Genomic DNA, 20,105 nt, shown 5'->3' on the forward strand with positions numbered 1-20,105 from the left:
TTAGTACTCTGTCTTTGGAAAATTTTAAGGCTTATCTATGCTTTTTCCCCCATATTCAGCACTATTTTACAGATTTATCAAAAAATATTGTGGCACATTTTTTGACCTTGTGTATTTAGTGTTGAATCCAGATTCATGAAAAGGGATTTATAAAAATGTATCAGAACAGATAGCAACATGTATAGTAGGAAGGGAGAATTCAAACTCTTAGCAGCTTGCTAATAGGTGAAAGAAAAGAGGTAGAAGAGACGAAACATTTTTTTCTAATATTCAGATTTTTTTGATGAAGGGATTAGTTGGATATTTCCCATAGATCAGCCTTGATTCAACACTAAATCCAGGCACTTCAACTTTTTATTGAAAGGGCAGTCAGGTTATAAACTTACAGAATGATTATAGAATTGAGATAAAATGTTTTCATTACTTTTCTATAGTATCCTGCTAGATTTTGTGTTGTATAAAAATGTAAACACTTTGAGGTGAGGTGGTCCCATATATGCATTATGTTCAATAAAAGTTATACTAAGCAATGGTTTTGATAGTTTGATGGTCAGAGAAATGGAAATGTTATGCTGTACCAAAAAATGTTAATTTTTTATAAACTACATTCGTGATGTATTGTTTGGGTGTATGGAAAATCAAACATGTATAGAAACATTCAGATTTTATAAGCACCGTTTAAAACACTATAGAATTCTTCTCTAAGTTCTGACCTTAGTTTTGATTTGTCAGTAACATAAAATTTGCATATATTGTGTTATGAAATTCAACTTGTAATGCATCTGAATTGGGGAGAAGATTTGATCAATAAAATGATTCCAATGAGAGCTTTATTTCTAGAAACTAAAGTCTCTAGAAATTGAGCATAAGCATGTCAAGCCAAAACAACTAGCTGCTCAAAATTGTGTCACACTTTTTGGAATTTTTTTTTATTCCTGAAAAGTGCACAAAAATTGTCACTGAGCTTCGAAAAATAAAATACATTCCAAAGGTGAAAACTTTCCGAAGTTATGTTGTTTTATTTTTTAAATAAATTATGTAAATATGAAATATTTTCTTTATAATTTTGATATATAAATTCATTTCTGTTCTTCTAACTTCAGTACTTACAGTAAGATCGATATGTTGAAATCTTAGGATAAATCAATATAATTTTAACTCTCGTCATAATTTTTTTCTAAGAAAATGCAATTTCTTTGTTATATAACATTATTCTAAATATGTCTCTCTCCTCTCCCCTTTTCATATCTAAAAGTGTGACATTACATAAGAATAACTCGTTATGCATTTGCAATAGCTGTTTAGAAGGATGTACAAAATCATTACATAGAATGCATTCTGTTCCTAGTTGGCACATAATTGACAATTACAGTTTGCTCAATGTTTTGGAGTATACAATAAATATATTTAATGGTATGCGAAAGTATTTAGTTGATCCTGTTGTATGTAATTTATGATTACATGGAATGAACGTATATGATAAAGTAATGAATCTGTTTTTAAGTTTATATGCTAATGTTTTGATAAAATTTATTTGTATACTATTATTTTTTGTTATCTTTCATCAAAATCTATTTGAAAGCCGAATTGATACGTCCCATTCTTCTGTAAATAGATCCATATAAAATATTTTGAAATATTGTATTTAACTTTAAAAATTTTTTGATCAGAAAATAATGAAAGAAAGACAGAGTACAACCAAAAGTGTTGTTACTCTGCAGAATGTTTCTCAAAATATTGTTTGTAAACTCTATCATTCATCAGGTAGCCAGGAGATGACTTCGATATCCCAATCCATTCTGGAAGATAATTTACGTGTGTCTTGATTTTGCTCTCTGTTTTGTTTTTCTGTACAACAGCATCAGCAAAGTAGACTGTCTCTCCACCAGTAAGGTAAGCACTCCAGAAACCAAATGTTCCGTAGGTGATAATTGTATGATTGCAATTGACTAGTGTTGCCATATCATAGACTGGGCTGGGAGAATTTTGAGTCATTACAATCCCCAAACCACGCAATGTTTTTTCGCACCATACTCTGTCATCGCTGACAGCAACGAAAATAACATTTGGATATTTCCTTCGAAAATATTGTATTGCCCTGACAAAATATGAGTAATTTACCACATGCGCTCCTCTACTCTCTAACCACTGATTATAATCTCCTCTCCTTACATGCATCCCAACAAACACTGTAGAAGTACGATTTCCTTTGGCACTATGCAAGATATCTTGTGCGTATTTGATTAATTGTTCGCGGAAACGAAATTCATGCCGAATCTCGTCTCTCACATGATCAAAAAAAGTATGAGAATTAGGATATAAATTACCAGATATGATATTTTTCCCAGCAGGTATTTTAGAATCATCTGGTCTCAGTAGTGGTCCAATGTCATACGGTCTAAAATTGCTGTCATTCATGTCATCAATTTCTGGGATTGACAGATGGAAAAAGGGATCAAGATACTTCATTGTACATCTTTGAATGAAGGGTGATCTACTGTTCAGACGAGCCAAACCATACAAGGTAGCATAACTTGCCATCTGATTTCCCAGGCGACCTTTGTTACAGCGGATTGTTAAGGCAACTGGATCCTTCTGGAATGCTAAATGGAAAAAAAGTTAATATAAACAAACAATCATTAAAATTTTGACAAAGAAACCTTAAAAATTTTTGATTTCTTATACAAACCAATGATTTACAACAAAAATGAAAATTTATCCTACCCTTTTTTATATGAAGAAGAAGAATATGTCCTATCAGTATATTGAAAAATCAATAGATTAAAATGATGGATGATGAACATATCACTTGATAAAGAAATGAAATTCACCATAAATAGAGTTTTTGTTACTACTTATATTTAATAAAGTTGTATATTTTTTCACATAATGGAATATAGTACTGCACGTCAAAAAAAAAAATAAAAAATGAGCTTTATTAAAGAAGATGCTACTGAGTATATATATATATTGTATTAGAAAAATGAACATAGCTTCAGTAGTTTGTTATAGTGGGAATTAAGAATACAGTTATTCTCCCTATAGCAAACTACTGAAGTCCCTATCAAAGAAGCAATATTTTCTTTAAAAAAATCACTATTGTCACTTATTCGCTATAGCAAAGTATTGATGTGGTCCCTACAAGTTGGAGCTGAATTATTATGAAATGAAAGCAATGAACCTGATTTTTCTCCTCCTGCTTTGTTGATTTACAGGCAGAATATAAACAATAGCTGCAGATTGGTGGATTTAATAGGAATGCAATGCATATACCATCTGGTATATATTTTTCCCATTGCAGGTTCCTTTAAGTCAAAAGTGGATTGACAAATTGAAGCAAAAAAAACCCTACCAAATGTAAAATTTTAAGAAAGATGACTATGATTTTATAGGAAAATGGTTCTGGGGGAAAATAGCCACCGTTGTGGGAAGTAGATACATAAAAAACCTGAATTGTAGACCATTGGTTTTCAAGTTTGTTTTTTTCCAAAAGTTCTTGTTTTGATTTTCCAAAAATTATTCAATGAATTATTTTTGTTACTTTTATGAAATTCTGTAAGACTTGCTTATTTCCAATTTCAAAACTGCCTTTTTTTATAGCATCTTCTACTGATATGAAAGCAATTATAAATAATGAATTAAAATCTTGGATTCTCATTGTCAAATTGAAATCTCCTTCATTATGATTAATTTTACATCAGATATAAGAATGGTGTTGTATCTGTCTGATTCAAATGTGGTTTGTGAGCTGGGAATCAGAAACTCAGTTCGATGTTGAGTACAAAGTTACCTTTTGTCTTGATTAATATTAATTCTAGGACTGAATAGTATATTAATGGATAACAACTAAAGAAGGTGAATGAGTTGAAAGATTTAGATGTACTGATGGATACAGTTCAAATACAGGAGCTGTGTGCTAGAGATGGTTAAATAGTCCAGAGGATTATGACTAATGATGAAGGCAATAACTAATAAGAAAATGCTTGATTTGCGTCAGCATCTATCCACATGGCCATCAAATTCCTCACCACCTCCACTTCTTACAGTGCAGTGTTGCCAGTATAGTAGGTATGTTGCAAACCTCACTTTGTGACATCAAACAGAATTCTCACTTTCTCCAACTTTGCATCATCAGTGACTGACTGAATGTCTCCTCAAATCACAGGCTATGCCATCAGTATATATAAGCCAAAGAGTTGACCAAGCACAGAATCTGTTTTACCCACTTATTCTCATATCTAAGGCACTTTCTTCATATAAAACTTGATATTTACTATTCAGTCAATCTCCTATTCATGCCATCAATCTATTAATCTTCATTTCCTACAATACCAAAATGTTGTCCAACACCTTTACAAAATTTAAGATGCACACTGATCAAAAATCCTGGATACCTACTCATCTTAACTGTCACTAACATGAAATGCATTGATATGGAATTGGTCTGCCCTTTTCTGTTATAGCAGGTGTCAGTCTTCTGGAAAAGCTTTCCATTAGATTTTGCTAGGTTGCTGTAGTAATTCCCTTCCATTCTCCCAGAAGAGCATTAATGAGACTGGTCACTGATGTCAAGTGATTTGGCCTTACTTGCAATTGGCATTCCAGTTCATCTCATAGGTGTTCAATAAGATTGAGTTGAGGGCCATGTACAGTCACTTCAACACTGATCTTATCAAACCATTCCTGCACAGACCTTGCTTTGTGGATCATGTTGCCTTTGTTAAACTGTTGCCATTAAGTTGAAAGCACAGAATGGCCTAGAACATCAGAATAGGCTACAGTGTTAAAATTCTCAGTCAATGGAATAAGGGGAACCCCATCCTAAACCATGAAAAACAGCTACAGATCCTCCCACAAACTACACGGCTGGCACACACATTCAGGCAGGTAGAATTCCCCCTGGCATCTGCCAAATCCAGAATCATCTGTTGGACTGCCAGATGGTGAAGTGTGATTCATCACTCCAGAGAATGCATTTCCACTGTTCCAGAATCCAGTGTCAGCGAGCTTTACATCACTCCACCTGATGCTTGTTGCTGATATTAGACTTGTGTGTGGCTACACATCCATGGAAACCCGTGTTCTTCAGCTCCCAATGAACAGTTGTGATGCTTGCATTGCTTGCAAAGGCATTTTGGAGCACAACAGCAAGTGTTTCAACTGAGAATAGGCAATTTTTCCACATCATATACTTCAGCACTTGGTGTTGAAAACTGTGATTTTATGGTCACAATTTTGCTGTTGTTGCTCCTAGGTGTTTCTTCAACATCACAATAACATTACCTACAGTTGATCAGGTTATAAATTTCCCAGCTGTTGCTGGCAATGATAATGCCACATCAAAAATCACTGACTTCTTCAGTACAGCCTATTTTGCTGCTAATGTTTATCGATGAATATTTCAAGACCACGTGCTTTCTTTTATACCTCGACGAACCATGGTTGTGGTGTATAGCAATATCCACTACTACGAAGGGGTGTCCAGATAATTTTGATCAGATAGTATTATAATAATTCCCACTGCTGTTCGATTGTAAAGCATGACCACATTACTGAAACAAAACCTGAGAGTAGGTCAACGTCTTTACTTTAATTACTGACCATGCATAGGGTTGCAGGTTTGGGAACCCTTTATGTAAGATTACTCTTTTGCTCCTCTAACATGCCTCCTATTGCTAGGTTTTAATTAAAAATCATAAAATAAAATAAAAAATCATTGCGTTTTATTCCATAAATCTCCGTGGTATTCTGTTGTTCCATTATTGATGTCATATTTACAAATTAGCATACTTTTATATTGTCTCATGTTTGTGCTCTTTTTTGTACTTAATGCCAATATATTTCTAGTAGCATAAAATACTTAAAAAAACAATCACTATATCTTATTTATTTTTCTATCAGCTAGCTTTCATACCGTATCTTTCTTTCACTGGCTACATCACTGAAGGGAGTACTTTGGATTTTGCCAAGATTGCACTGCCAGTTTGTTTTCATATCATGATGACTTACCACACTTGTCACTTAATTAGCCTATACTTTATAGTTATTTTGGAACTAAACAATGAGTGTATCTCCCACATAGCATCTTCTGTATTACTTTATTACCAATCTATATATTTCCTTACACTCAAAACACAATCCAATATTTTTTGTCTTTGTGTAATTTCTTAATCTTCAAACCAGTCAATTTATTTCCCAAACAGTTCATGTCAACTATGTCATAATCTGTTATCTGAGTTTCTCATAGTCTTCGTTCTGCAAGTCCACGAATTTATTCACTTTCCTCAATGAAACAAATGTGATTGTAGCTGGCCTGGTTGGCATATCTGCTCTCCAGCCAAAGGCTGTGGGTTCAAATCCCACTTTGGGCATGGATGTTTGTGATGTCCTTCCTTCATACATACAATTATATGTGCTCACTTAAGATGAGTGATCTGCGTCACCATGTGCGAAGTAGATAACCGCCTCTCCCCAATTGGGAATTGGGATGGGTCTACTTCTCCTGTGGGGGATTGATTCATCATGAACAAATGTACATTTTCCTCTATGTATGACAAACTATGCAAGAAAGGTACATAAACTGCAGAATATGACTGAATCATTTGGAGTAAAAGCAAGACAACAAAAAGATGCTAATTCTGCCTCATGTTCAAATTTGTCTATCATACTTTTAATTAAACAGGAACAACTTTTAGGCCATCAAGATTACATTTGGTAATAAGAATTTGACAAATCATATCTTGCTGATCATACAAGCTTTTATTCATTGAATTAAATAAAACCAATATCCATTATAAAAGGAATTCTTATTGGGAAAGATTATATATAAAGGGCTATGAAGTTGTACCCCACAAATATATAAATGTAGATAATTTTTATCCACTTTTGGCTACCATGATTTCTTCATTTAAACTAAAAACATGAGCAGCTGTATTGATCAACATCCATTCCCAGTGTAGCTGAAATCTGTGAAACCAACTGCTTGTCCTCTTTTGTCATATCAACTAGAACAGCTTCACATTATGTTTTGCAAGGAGTACATTGTAGTCCAGGGTATCTCTAGCTGTTCAAGAAACACGTGATACTGATTATAAATTTAGCAACTTTCTTGTAGGAGATGGGGAGGATTGATATCAGTATTCCCTCTAAGCTGTGTGTGTGTGTAGACCAGTAAAAAAGGGAGCATACAAGTCTAGTATCTGCTCACACAAAAACGAATTATATGCTGAATCATATTTTATTTAATAATTTCTCTTCCATCTTCACTACAAGATTATTCTAACCCATTCCAACTTAATATACTCTTAACTATTTTAAGCCTGCTCCAAGTTGTTGAAATGACGCTGACGTCAGCAAGTTGAAGAGGAATATTTGTTTAAGGCAGTGGTTCTTAACCAGTGTTCCCCAGAACACTGGTGTTCTGCGAGAAGTTATGGAATTTGTCATTTTGAAATTAATTTTTCAGCACAAATTAATTTAACGATGGTTTAATTTGTTTAATTAATTAATTTATACGTTACAAAATAACCAAGGTGTTCCGTGAAAATTTCAGGATTTGTGAAGTGTTTCGTAGTCGAAAAAAGTTTGAGAAACACTGGTTTAGGGTGTCTAGACAGTGCAGTCACTTGAACTCATGCAAACAGTGATGGATTTTTGTAGCTACACGGATTTAAGCAAATTAATTTAGCTTGCAATTTTACAGGTAATAGCTAGATGAGGAAAAAAGCAACATTAATATGAGAAATATTACATTAGCAGTTTTGGTGCATCCTCAAAATATTATTGTTACTATGTTCAAGCCTAAAAGAACTGTAAATTTGAGTGATTGGATCATGTTGAAATAGCAATGCCAACATTGCGGTTAAAATAATAGTTTGAGACGCTATTGCACGCATGTCTGAGACTGGGAACTAGGCATAAAATGTTTATCATGCACAAATGAGCTGGCAAAAATAGAGGGTATAAATATGTATACTGGTTATGAAGACAGATTAAGAATTTATGGACTGCATACAGTAACAAACAGGAGGAAAAAAGGGGTGATATGATTGAGACAAACTTCTGAAAGGGTTGTACAGTTGATGGAATTTTGCATTTTATGGAGGGTGGGAAAAGGAAGAGAAATGGAAGTTGGAAATGTATGCTGTCAATTAGGGAGTGAGGGATATCTCTCATTGAGTGGTGTGCGAATGAATTCAAGAACAATGGCAGCTAATGCTGTTTGTAGTATTTGGTTCCCTTGATGCAGAGGCATAGCTAGAGGGGAGCGGCACTGAACCTTTTTGAACTTTTGTAGTTAATTCTAAAATAAGTCTCGAGAACTCATTTCCAAATATTGTAATACTACTGCGAATTTTCCTCACAATTGCTGTAAGTGTTGCTAGTTGTGAGAGGAGTTTTTCTAAATAAAATTGATTGCGAATTTACCTACATTACTATGAAATAGACTTCGCCAAAGTCATCGACGATTTTGCTAACAGAAAAGCAAGAAAAATAACATTCTAGAATGTTGGAATTAAAGTTTTACTTCAAAAATAAACATAGTAATTTAATTTATTTCCCTATACGTCATTTTGACTTTTTGTAGTATTTTTGATGTGTATTGAAAGGATGGCAAAAGCTCTAGCTACACCACTGCCTTGATGACTCCTTTACTCTCCGGAGGTCTCACTTAATCTCTCTGTATATATAGAACAAAGTCCGTTTTCGATGTGTGTTTATAACTCGAAAACGAATTGACTGATTTTGATTACTTCTTCATAAATAGACAGAGGATGTTCCAAAGATGATTTACGTGCATTTTCATCAATGTACACCTCCAGATTATGGAGCAGTGATTTTTTTTATTTTTATTATTATTTCCATCACAGCTCATACTGCAGTTTAACAATATCTGGCCACTATTTTGTGACCATTTTTTAGATATTATTAAATATTTTGATATTAAAAAAGGTTTTTTTGAAAGTTTGGGATGAATGTACAATATACCATAAAATATCGGTTGAAGCGGTCGACAGTATACTGAGAGATATCAGATCAGACGACTGAAGAATGGGTGGAATAATTCTTTTGTTTGTCGGTGATTTTCGACAAACATTGCCGTCGTATCCTGCAGAATAACGGTGGACCAACTGAATGCCTGCCTGTGTATCATCACTATAGCATGATTTAGAGACGTTTTCTCTCAAAACCAATATGCGTGTTCACCTACATGGAGATTCTAATGCACATTCCTTCTCATCCAAACTGTTAAAAATCGGCAATGATGAAGTACAGTAAAGAGATGCAAAAATTATATTGACACACCTAAATATTTGGAAAAATGTCCGAACTGTTGTGCAGTGTCTACCCGTATATTGAGAGCATAACTGAAAAGTCACCTCCTTGGTTCAAGGTGAGAACTATCCTCGAAATGACGCCGTGTCAAAAAATGAACGAGTTGGTTCTTAATGTGTTTAATGTTTACAAATCAGTAGATACTCCTAGATGATGCAGTTCATTTTCCCATGAAATTTTTAAATTCGTTTAATCTGAATGGATTGTCTGGTCATGAAATTAAAATAGGTGCTATTACGTTGCTCCGAAATCTGCAATCTCCCTCCAAAAATATCTTTGCAATAGAACTAGGCTTCAAGTAAAATCGTTGAAACCGAATATGATAGAAACTGCCCATTTGCAATCAAACCGTTACAATTTTCAATAAGAGTTTGCTTTACAATGACGATTAATAAAGCCCAAGGGCAGACAGACCCTTAGATATGCAGGTTTAAGAGGTGAATGTTTCGGACACGGGCGGTTAGCATGTTCTGGAGTTAGCAGTCTTGAGAATCTAATTATTTTTGTCGAGGATTATGAAACTTCTGTTGTTTACAAAGAAGTGTTATAATGCTCACAATTCAGCACCAAATACTAGAGTAAATACCGTGAAGTGAACCACTGGTAGTGTAAGTTCACCTCTCCGAAGCCGGGGGGGGGAAATCACTAGCAATATATATAATTGCAAATGTAGCCTTATTTTCATAAATGACTAGAAAGCCATTATATGTGTATCCTAGAACATTTTCTTTTATTGGCCACTTCTCAAGTTAGTCGCAAGTCAGAAACATTAACTGCAGAACTCGCTGTTCCAATTAATGTTAGTAATGATTAAGAACACAAAATGGCAGCTCTTTTCTGCTATACTCTCATCACCTATAAGCCTACAAATTGTTGAGAGTCACGAAATCGGGGCTGGATTTAAGGTTGTGTGACCCTAAACAATAACGTTCAATATAGGACCCTCTGCTGAGAAAATTTTAGGTTTAATAGGTTTTTGGAGACCTGTAATGATACGAGGCCCTTAGATCTTGTCAAGTTTGAGTAAATCTGGCCATGCATGAAATCAACTACTCATAATGAGAGGGTGGAACTTAGCTGACTACTGACCTCCCAAAGTTAGGAAAGTTTGCTTTGGGGGAATGAAAAGATGTTAAGCGGATTTTTTTATAACTACATGTTTATCTGTCCTTTCTGCTTAATTCCTAGCGAAAGGATATTTCAGAATATCTCCCTCGTTTTTAATATCATGTGTATCACGTCGTGATATATTTAATTTGCAGTATTCTATTTCACTCTACATATTGTTCATCCTTCCGACTTAATTGTTGACCAACTCATGATAACCATTCATAAATTGAATCCAATAAATGCTGTCAATTATATCCTTAATTGATGTTTCAACGTTTTTGCGCAAATGTTATGTTTTTTACAAGAATTTTTGGCTTAAGCAACATTCATTATTAAAATCAAATAATTACAAAATAGGATGACTATTATTATTATGTGACACCTCCAGAGAGTCCAAAGACTCATCGAGGGAGAATGTGCCAACAGCATCGAACGATTTACACCCTTCCAACTACTAACTGCGCTCAAACTTGCTTAACTTTTTGCGAGCCATTAGTAGCAGAGACATATAGCAGCTCTTTTTTTAGTAATGCTATAATCGTAAACTGCCAGAAGAAAGACCATTAGAAAATCATTCTAGTTGCTAACCAGAGGAACGTGTGCCCCTTTTTTCGGTCAGATTCAAGTTAGTTGCATTTAGGAACAAGGTTATTTCTCTTGGAAACTCTGGGGGGGGGGGATACCTCAGAAAAGCTAACTATATATACACTCTTTATGACGATAATTCCAATTAAAGTTAATAATACCATAGCAGTAATTGTTTACCATGCTGTCATGCAAGAACTGAAATTGTTAATCCTCATGAACTCAAATACTAGTAAAAAAGATGAGTGTTTAGGGTTGAGAAAAACTGGATGGTGTCTTGTATTCACTTTCTCTCTGTTGCCTCTGAAATCCTAGAGAGCCTCCTTGAGACTGGCTGTCCAGAACAACTTCTTTCCAAGTGTTAGAAGCACAAATGCTCTACTTATTCTTTCTTTGGGGAACCAAAGCGATTAGAGATTTATTTTCTAACTAAAGCATGTGATGCATCTTCACTTATATTGCTTGTCTGCTCCTTATAATGGATATGTGTCAAAGGTTACCAGCCATTTCCTGTGGATAGATTTAGTCTATTCTGATGAAAATTCAAATTTTGTGAAGCCCAAAATTTACCCAGTGACTTCTAATTAAATGGTACAAGAGAGTTTGATGTCGATTCTACCACTAACTTTGTACTTGCTATAATGCAAGAGAAATACCTTTTAGGTTCAATAACAGTTACTGATTACAGGAAATTTTTCATGTCCTCTCTTCAACCAGTTCCTAAATTAGTCGATCTCTGGAATGATCAAAAAAAATTTTTTTTTTCTCCTCACAGAAACTAGGAGTTTTAATCCCATAGGAAAATTGACCATGAAATTTGTATTATTGCAGCCAATAATATACAGTGTTAACGTTAGCAACAATGGGATAGAGACATGTATTAACTTCCCCACATGGCATTTAAAATCACTAATAGTCTTCTCTTCACTAATCTATATTATATTTATATTAATTAGATTTTTATTTTAGCAATGTTCCTTATAGCAAAAGTCATCAACAATCCTAGTTCTTGGAGTTGAGCAGTTTTTAGCTTCACAACTAAAAATATTAAATTGAATGTATTTGTAAGAAAATGCGGTAATCTCATTTGGTTGGAAAATTAATCCTCTGTCTTTATTCCCAATGCCAGTAGTATGATCTTTTTTAGTCCTTACTTTTGCAAAGATTGGTGTATAGCAGTTTTCCAATCTTACTAGACCCTAAGGTAATCGGTGATTTCCTAGACATCAGGGGGAGACAACAGCAAATTGCTATCACCTCGTAAGTTTAAACCCCGACAGGTATGATTATCTGAAATGGCATGTTTGTTTGGCACAGGAACATATGGGTTTTCCTGAAACTATCAAAAAAAAAAAAAAAAAAAAGACTATTTCAGATAATCATACCTGTTGGGGTTTAAGACTGCAAGGTGACAAACTTTTTTTAACTTTGAAACTTGCAAAGGAAAAAATAAGGTATAGTCAAAGTTGTTCTAGTTTGCAACTGTAATCAAAATTATAATCTAATGCTATGGATGTAGGAGTCATTTTAACAGGACTACATAGGAGCCTGAATGTAGTCAAATACGAACTTTATTTTCCCTCTGAATGTATAGAGGAGATAGTGGAATCTTTTTATTATTATTATTCACGCTGCTACTTGAATACACATGATCAACTAACATTTATTCATGGGTGATATACTGATCAAGGCCAAAAATTAGATTTTCTTATAGTTGAAACTTTAAAAGAAGAAAGACAGGTTTCATTATACTCGCCGAACTTTTTCTAATCCTTCTAAGCAGGTTGAGTTATGCGAACTTTGGCATAGACAAGTAAGGTTTCCTACCTGAATTTTTAACTCTGCATTTAAAAAACTCGCCATAGAACTCATATCATTTTCAGATATATACATGTAAGCGTTTTGCACCAGGAGATTCTAGCACTTGTCTACCATAACCTATCTCTCTGCTGAAGGTCTTCGTTCACAGAGTGCCTCAAGCTCCATCATCAGTGATGGCTTAAGGATGGAGACTACCTTTCTCCAAAAGTTTAGTTAGGGTTAAAGTAGCTATTCCCTTTAGGAGAGCCTCCACAGCTCAATTGATTTTGATGATGCTCTTTCATTGGAAAGACCTGGCTAACTCACCTTCAGCTGAAGAACCTTCATCAGGGCTCTTCATGAAGATGAGTTAGCCAATCTCATACGGAGCTAGTTTTTTTTTTCATCCTTCAGAACAGACAAACCGACCATTGGAACACACGCAATTAACATATATTGCATGAGTTGCTTCGGCCGTAAGTAAATCTAAATAAATCAAACCAAAACTCCCTTTTAGGAATAAAAAGTTGTAGAATTTATTTTAATCATATTCACAATACACTAATTTGAATTGTAGCTTTACAACAGGGTATTAAATAATGCTAACAGGGTGAATGACGTCTCACTCCACGTTTTGAATATTACTGCTAAGGAATTTATGTTTTCTTCTTAACCGGGAAGATTAATGACAGCCTACTACTTTGTGCCTTATAGGAAACAAAACTGAATAATTGGTGTGCCAAATTAAAACGTCATATTGCATATTTTAATATTAATATTTTTTTGTGGAGAATTTCATTAGGCTACGTTACGATTCCACATGTACACTGTTATAAGTATCCTTCCATTGTTTTGAATACTATACTAGACATAGCACAGAAAAGGGCATTAATAACTTTGTACACTACCAGAAGCAGTGTACATGATTTAGAGTTCAAACGTATAAGTTATTTTAGCTTACCATATTAGTCATCAATTAATTTGTGAAATTACAACACAGAGCATTCAGAATCAACTATGAATGATCTTGCAATAAGATGAAAACATGGGAAAATGAAGATTGGTACTAAACAAAGTTGTTCTGTCTTCCTGCGTGCATCAATGAATATTTGAGTAGTCATCGGTCAGTAGAAAGTTGTGGTTTAGCGTGACAAATACAATACGTTCACTCTTCAAATCTAGTGAACTTGTTTGGGTATGCTATTTGCTAGGAATATGTTGTTTACAAGGTTAGCTTACCATATTAGTCATCAATTAATTTGTGAAATTACAACACAGAGCATTCAGAATCAACTATGAATGATCTTGCAATAAGATGAAAACATGGGAAAATGAAGATTGGTACTAAAGAAAGTTGTCCTGTCTACCTGCGTGCATCAATGAATATTTGAGTAGTCATCGGTCAGTAGAAAATTGTGGTTTAGCGTGACAAATACAATACGTTCACTCTTCAAATCTAGTGAACTTGTTTGGGTATGCTATTTGCTAGGAATATGTTGTTTACCAGATCCTATTAAGTTTAGTGTCTGAGGAATAAGGATAGTTTTTACTAGGATCCGTTGCCATAGTGCCTTGAAAAATGGAACACTGACGACAGTTCAACGTTGCTTATATGTCGTGGCAATTTCTACAGAGAAAGATCATATGCATATTAGAGTATTCACGATAACATACTTCAAGAGTGTAGCGACATGATTTGAGGAAACAGAAGTGCAAAGTTACTACTGCTGGCAGAGTTTTGAAACGAATTTTACGAGCACTTTTGGAAAGTGCATTACACAACACTACAAGGTTGGAGAATGAGCCAAAACACCTGTCCATGTATCAACATTAAGTGAAAGTCTATCTAATATGATAATCAAATATTGTGAAAGGTAATAAATCACTGTCTGATGTATTTTTATTTCCCAACGTTTATTAACGGAGAAGCCTCGAATATCACCAAAAGCTGAGCTCACAACGTTCGCTAAATAATTTTACAGACATCGGATAGAAAGTAGAGCACACTGTCACCTTTTCATGAAACTAAACTTTAACGTGCGTGCTTTTGTCTCTACATGAGAGTTCTATGGTCATATTTTCTGAGATGTGGAATTAAAAATTCAATATTAAGAAGAAAATATAAAAAACAACTGGATCAACTAACCCGGAAATGGCAGGAAAAACCCTAGGAAAAAAAAGTTCAGTCTACACCGACGGCTAGAAATTGTCTAAGTGATTGCAAGAGATGATGCCGCAAGATTTCTCGAGCACCAAGATAGTTTTTTTTTTTATTATTATTCCAAATGTTATGTCTTCTGAGCTAACAGCATTTACTACGATTCTTTCTGACTTTCCCTAGAGGAGAAATTAATTTTTTTTCCATGCAATCGCAAACATTTCGCGACATTTTCACCTTTGGTTGGAATGAATCCCGTCAAGAACAAAAGAAACTTTTGTAAAGGATTTTCTACTAAAAATTAGCTGTTCTCATACAAAAGTAGCAGTTACTATGTTAGCTATGTAACCTTACTTGCTTCAAACCAAACGATAATTCAAACCAAATATCAAAAAGTGATTTTTGTTGAGCAGCAACTTCATACTTTAGCGTTTATGCTCTTGTTAAAAAAAAGCTCAGGTGTTTTAATTCAGCGAGTTTTTTTTTTTTTTTTTTTTTAATATTGCTGTTATCATTTAAAACTTTTTTTCTCCATTTACAGAATTGGCAACTAGCACCAAAAGCTGCTGGGTGTGCTACATTTGCAGAATCAAGAGCACTGAAAACGTCGTGCCTCTTTGGATCTAAAAATTCAATCACAGAGATTGAGTTTTCATATCCACACGTTCGTTCTTCACTGACTCATCGATCCTATGGGGACAGACTACCCATGATTCTACTCCTGTTGAAGATCCCCCACGCCCACCTTTCTGGTCTGTGCTGTTCTTTTTATACCCAAACACGAAAAGCCGGTAGTTTCTTTAATCGTACACTGCGATGATACCTTTGTTGTTGTTTTTCCTTTTATCTATCCGCACTTTCGATTGATTTTTTTTAGACAAAACTTCAAACGCAGTTTTTATTTTATTTTATTTTATTATTTTTTTATATCTACTGGGATAAGGCTTTGCTGGATTGCAATTTTAAGTTTCGTTGAAATCTTTTCTTTAAAATTTCTCAACCAATTTCTGTAGGTCTTCCTTACTCAGATCGTATGATAGTTGATTGCAGATAGGCAAAATTCCCTCATGGTTCTAATAATTTCTATGCAGTTGTGTAGCTAAGTTTTTGTCGCCTTTAGTATTCGTAACTACGCGCTTTTTATAACAACTTCTAAAATATCCTGTAATTGATGCCCTTGTGATGGCTTAATGCCATAGCATTCCTACTATACTGTTTCCATGGGATGATATGTAGAGTGTGTCATGTCTAATAGCATTTCCATGTTTTATCTTGGTCCACCTGCTGTTATTTAATATGTCCTTTTCTGAAGACATTCAAATCTCAAATGGAGCAGTCACACTTACCCTGCGTTTATTTCTCGGTAATGGTGAAATAAATGGCAAGCGATCTAGTAAAATAAATATTAAACCTCTGGTAAGGGTAGAAAATCTCCTAACGCCTTTTATCCCATAGGGTTATAAAGGTTTTGCCTAATATTATGACTAATTTTAAACGACATCGGTGAAGAGAAGTAAACAAGTGTTGACTTATCGCGGTGTCTAAATATATTGCCTTATGGTTAAAGGTCACGACATGGCATGGGTTCTGCAGCAGTGAGAGTTCTACAGTCGATTTTCTTGAGTTCAGGGAACAACAACCCCAGTCTCTGGGAGGGGGAAAAAATTGCAGGCCCATGCCAGAGAGTGAACTAACTCAGGAACTGGCAGCAGAAAGGCTTAGAAAAAGTTTCTGTATTCGGCAATTGGAATCGAACTTAGAACGTCTTTTCCAGGCCTAGAAATCTATCAGGATAGTTACATAATAACAGGTGTAGTGTCATCCAGTGTCTGTCCAGAGAGATTTCGATCATAAACGTAAAATTCCACTCAGTTTACGCTGGCTTATAAATTTAGTAATGATTCCCAAATTTTAGACATTTAGTAGCGATGTGAAATGTAACTTACCGAATAATGTGCTAAAAATCCTCATTATTCCAGTGTGGGCACCAAATAACCATAAGGAAAACATGGTCTGCCAAAAGTCCTTCACCACTGCTTTTCAAGATGAAATCTATTATGGCTTCGATTCTAGTCACTGATTAGAGGAACGTTTTCTTAAGCCAGTCGATCTTTGGCTCCAAAAAATTATTTTCCCACGCAACTCGAGCATTTAATCCCCCAGCTCAGGAAAATCTACCGTAGAACTCGCACGTAGATTTCAAATTGCAGTACAAGTATTAGCGTTTAAAATCGCGAGATGGCGACAGTTGCTTGCTGTATGCTTTCTTTTGTCTCCCTAAATCTTTATATCTTCAAAATTTTTATTTTGAAGATATAAAATTTACTACAAATATACTAGAAGTAAAGTCTTTATACATTTTATTTCCGATAAGTAGTCAGGGCTCCATCTTCTGGAAATCGACATACTGTTTTAACCTTCAATTCTCACTAGTATAGTTCAATCGTACATACACTGTTTGGACTGGCAGGTGATGATAGCACATCAGGGAATTGAACTAGCTCGTGTTCCTAACCATTATTGGGACTATTTTATGAAACAGACCAGGACCAATACATACTCTCACACCTCTAGTCCCCCCCCCCTCCATCACATGCTGCATCAAGTAATTATCTCTCAGGCGTACAAATTTCAATTCCTTCCTGCCATGTGATCTTTCTTCGTCTATATTATTATTTAGTAACCTACATGGAGTCAATAGATTCCACCATAGTTGAAGTCCCCTAGAATTATCACTAGACCTGACTCATACTAATTTGCCAATGCATGTCTTCCAGAACTTTCTGTGGAACTCCCTAGCCTATAGCAACAACCAACTGTACATTTCTATGTATATTTTGTCTTACTGCCCTTCATCTCACACTAGACTGCTTCAAACGAACTGACACCCCCTGCCTATCACCTATTCTTTTGGCTGCAATCATCAGCAGTACCCCCCCTCCCCTACCACCCAATCCTATCTTCTCTGAAAATACTAAACCCTTCACATTCTGTACCTGTAACTACATCATCTGCTGTTAGCCGTCTCACTAATGCATATCTTTTGGTGAGGGGTTGCACTAACCAATGCCAAAAACTCCTCCCTCTTGTTTTTAATACCTCCGACATTAGTATATAGAAACTGAAACATCCCTTTAGTGCTGCCAATCACCCTTATTTTTTGAATTCACTACCTTATTCAATATTTTTGCTTGAGAGACTGGATTTCACACTTGGTTATTCTCACTCACTTGCCTCATGGCTGCCTTCACACGACCTCACTTGCTTCCACCCTAATTGCTTAAGTTTTGCTGGATCTGCTCTTCAGCATGCTCAGTGAACAAAGCTCTCTCCAGAGCATCAAAACCATTTAGATGGTCTATCAGCATTATACAAATCCTCCTTTCCATCAAACACAGATCCATCATTCCTCTTGCACAACCTATATGTATTGATTCATTAGCTACCAACGTCGTCCTCCTCAGTTCGCCTCTATCATACATGGTAGGAGACTTACAATCTTCCCCCTTTTCACTCTTCAGTTTTGCCTCTCCTACCAATTCCTTTGCATCCTCCCTCACAGAGTACTTCTCACCTCTCAAATCATGTGCAACCAAGACAACCATTTCCTTCAACTTACCTTTTTCCATCCAGATGACATGACTAATATCGTGAATATTTGCTCCCGGGAAACACGATTTCGTTACACTTTCATTAATTACTCTCAATGAGTCTCCGCACATAATTTTCTCCTTAACTTGTTTTACTCATTGGTTCGTTCGGTTTCTTTTACGACTTCGAACCACCTGCTTCTTTCTATTCTCAGCCCTGATAATCTCCTGCCGCTTCTGAAACTTTTCAAATTTCGCGCTTTCTCCCGTGAAGAATTAGCGCGCTTTTTATTTGTCCATTTCGTTCTCCAGTATTTCCACAGCCGCACATTTGACAGTAATTCCGACATTTTCCAGTCTTGCTCCGTTCTTGTCACCTAATTGGTACTCCCTTTTGAAACATTTCACATACATACGTACTGTTTCCAGTTTCAATTTCCTTCCACACATCCTTTAATTTTCGCGATGAATACATCTCACACACACTGCACTGCATAAAATCCCACAAATTTCAAATGACCTGCCAATGGTCTTTGCCATTGACAATATCGTATTTAAAAAAAAAAAAAAAGCTTACTTACAGACTAAATAACTCACACCCTTTTAAACGAAAACTACAATAAGTTAATCTAATATTAGTAAAATATAGAAAAAATAATTATCTTGAAGAGCGCTAATACCAATGCACACAATTTTAAACTTGTTCATACCAGTGACGAAACGCTCCCATTTCAGTTGGGTGAGTTGTCGAGGCATATGTAATCCGCGCTACAAAATTCACGTCAGCTTGACCGTATGATTGCATTTTTATCGTTGTATGAAAGTTTTTAAGGGTGCATAGCACATCAGTTAATTGGTCTAATGCAATTAATTATAGGATAACCTTGAATACTTTAACAATTAATCGTAACCAAATCTGCGCAGAGTGGGGGAGACAATGTGTTTAAGATACTGTGTATTAAAAAATAATAATGAAGGAGAATGCTATATGAATTACTCAAAGGTGTAAAATTTGGAAGAGGAGGACGAGGCTTACCTCCTTCAACTACAATACTATTTCCCACTGTAATTATGGACAGTTATAAATTTATTGAAAATTATATATTAAAAACTTGCCTACACATCAGTTCATACGTCACTCACGCAAAACAGATGAAACTGAGAAAACAAAAACATCAACGAATGACAAATTACAATGTTCAATTGGATTGGTCGACACAATAACCAATCACAGCCTCTGGGCTCACCCTGTCTCGCCTTCTGAGAGGTTTAAAACGACTAGAACACTAAGAATTTGACCCGCTGCGCCACCTGTACATCTTTTCAAAGGTGTATATTTTGAACGCACACCTGGGCTATTAACGCGATGTGTTGCAATATTTAAGCGTCGAAAAATGTCCTGTTCGCGAAGCATCAGTATACTGTGTTTACTTCTAGGAACCACGCGAAGTCTGGAAACAATCAGGGAAGTCAAGTCATTAACGGGAATGAATAAAAAATATAATATCGTTGATGTTGCTATTCGG

At 35.2% G+C, this 20,105-nt stretch overlaps 1 protein-coding gene across 1 annotated transcript; it reads right to left on the reverse strand.

The window, feature by feature from the left end:
- Positions 1–1,710: 1,710 nt before the first annotated feature.
- Positions 1,711–18,711, reverse strand: LOC150095938 (galactoside 2-alpha-L-fucosyltransferase Sec1-like). The gene is made up of 2 exons (XM_090409568.1): positions 18,609–18,711; positions 1,711–2,603 (listed from the first exon to the last, which is right to left on the reverse strand). The coding sequence occupies exons 1-2, from the start codon at positions 18,709–18,711 to the stop codon at positions 1,711–1,713; spliced, it is 996 nt and encodes a 331-aa protein (XP_090265694.1).
- Between the last annotated feature and the right edge of the window lie 1,394 nt (positions 18,712–20,105).

The sequence above is a fragment of the Typopeltis vanoorti genome, chromosome 19 (genome assembly GCF_054136105.1).
Source record: "Typopeltis vanoorti isolate ZY-2024b chromosome 19, IOZ_Tvanoo_1.0, whole genome shotgun sequence".
Lineage (NCBI taxonomy): Eukaryota > Metazoa > Arthropoda > Arachnida > Uropygi > Thelyphonidae > Typopeltis > Typopeltis vanoorti.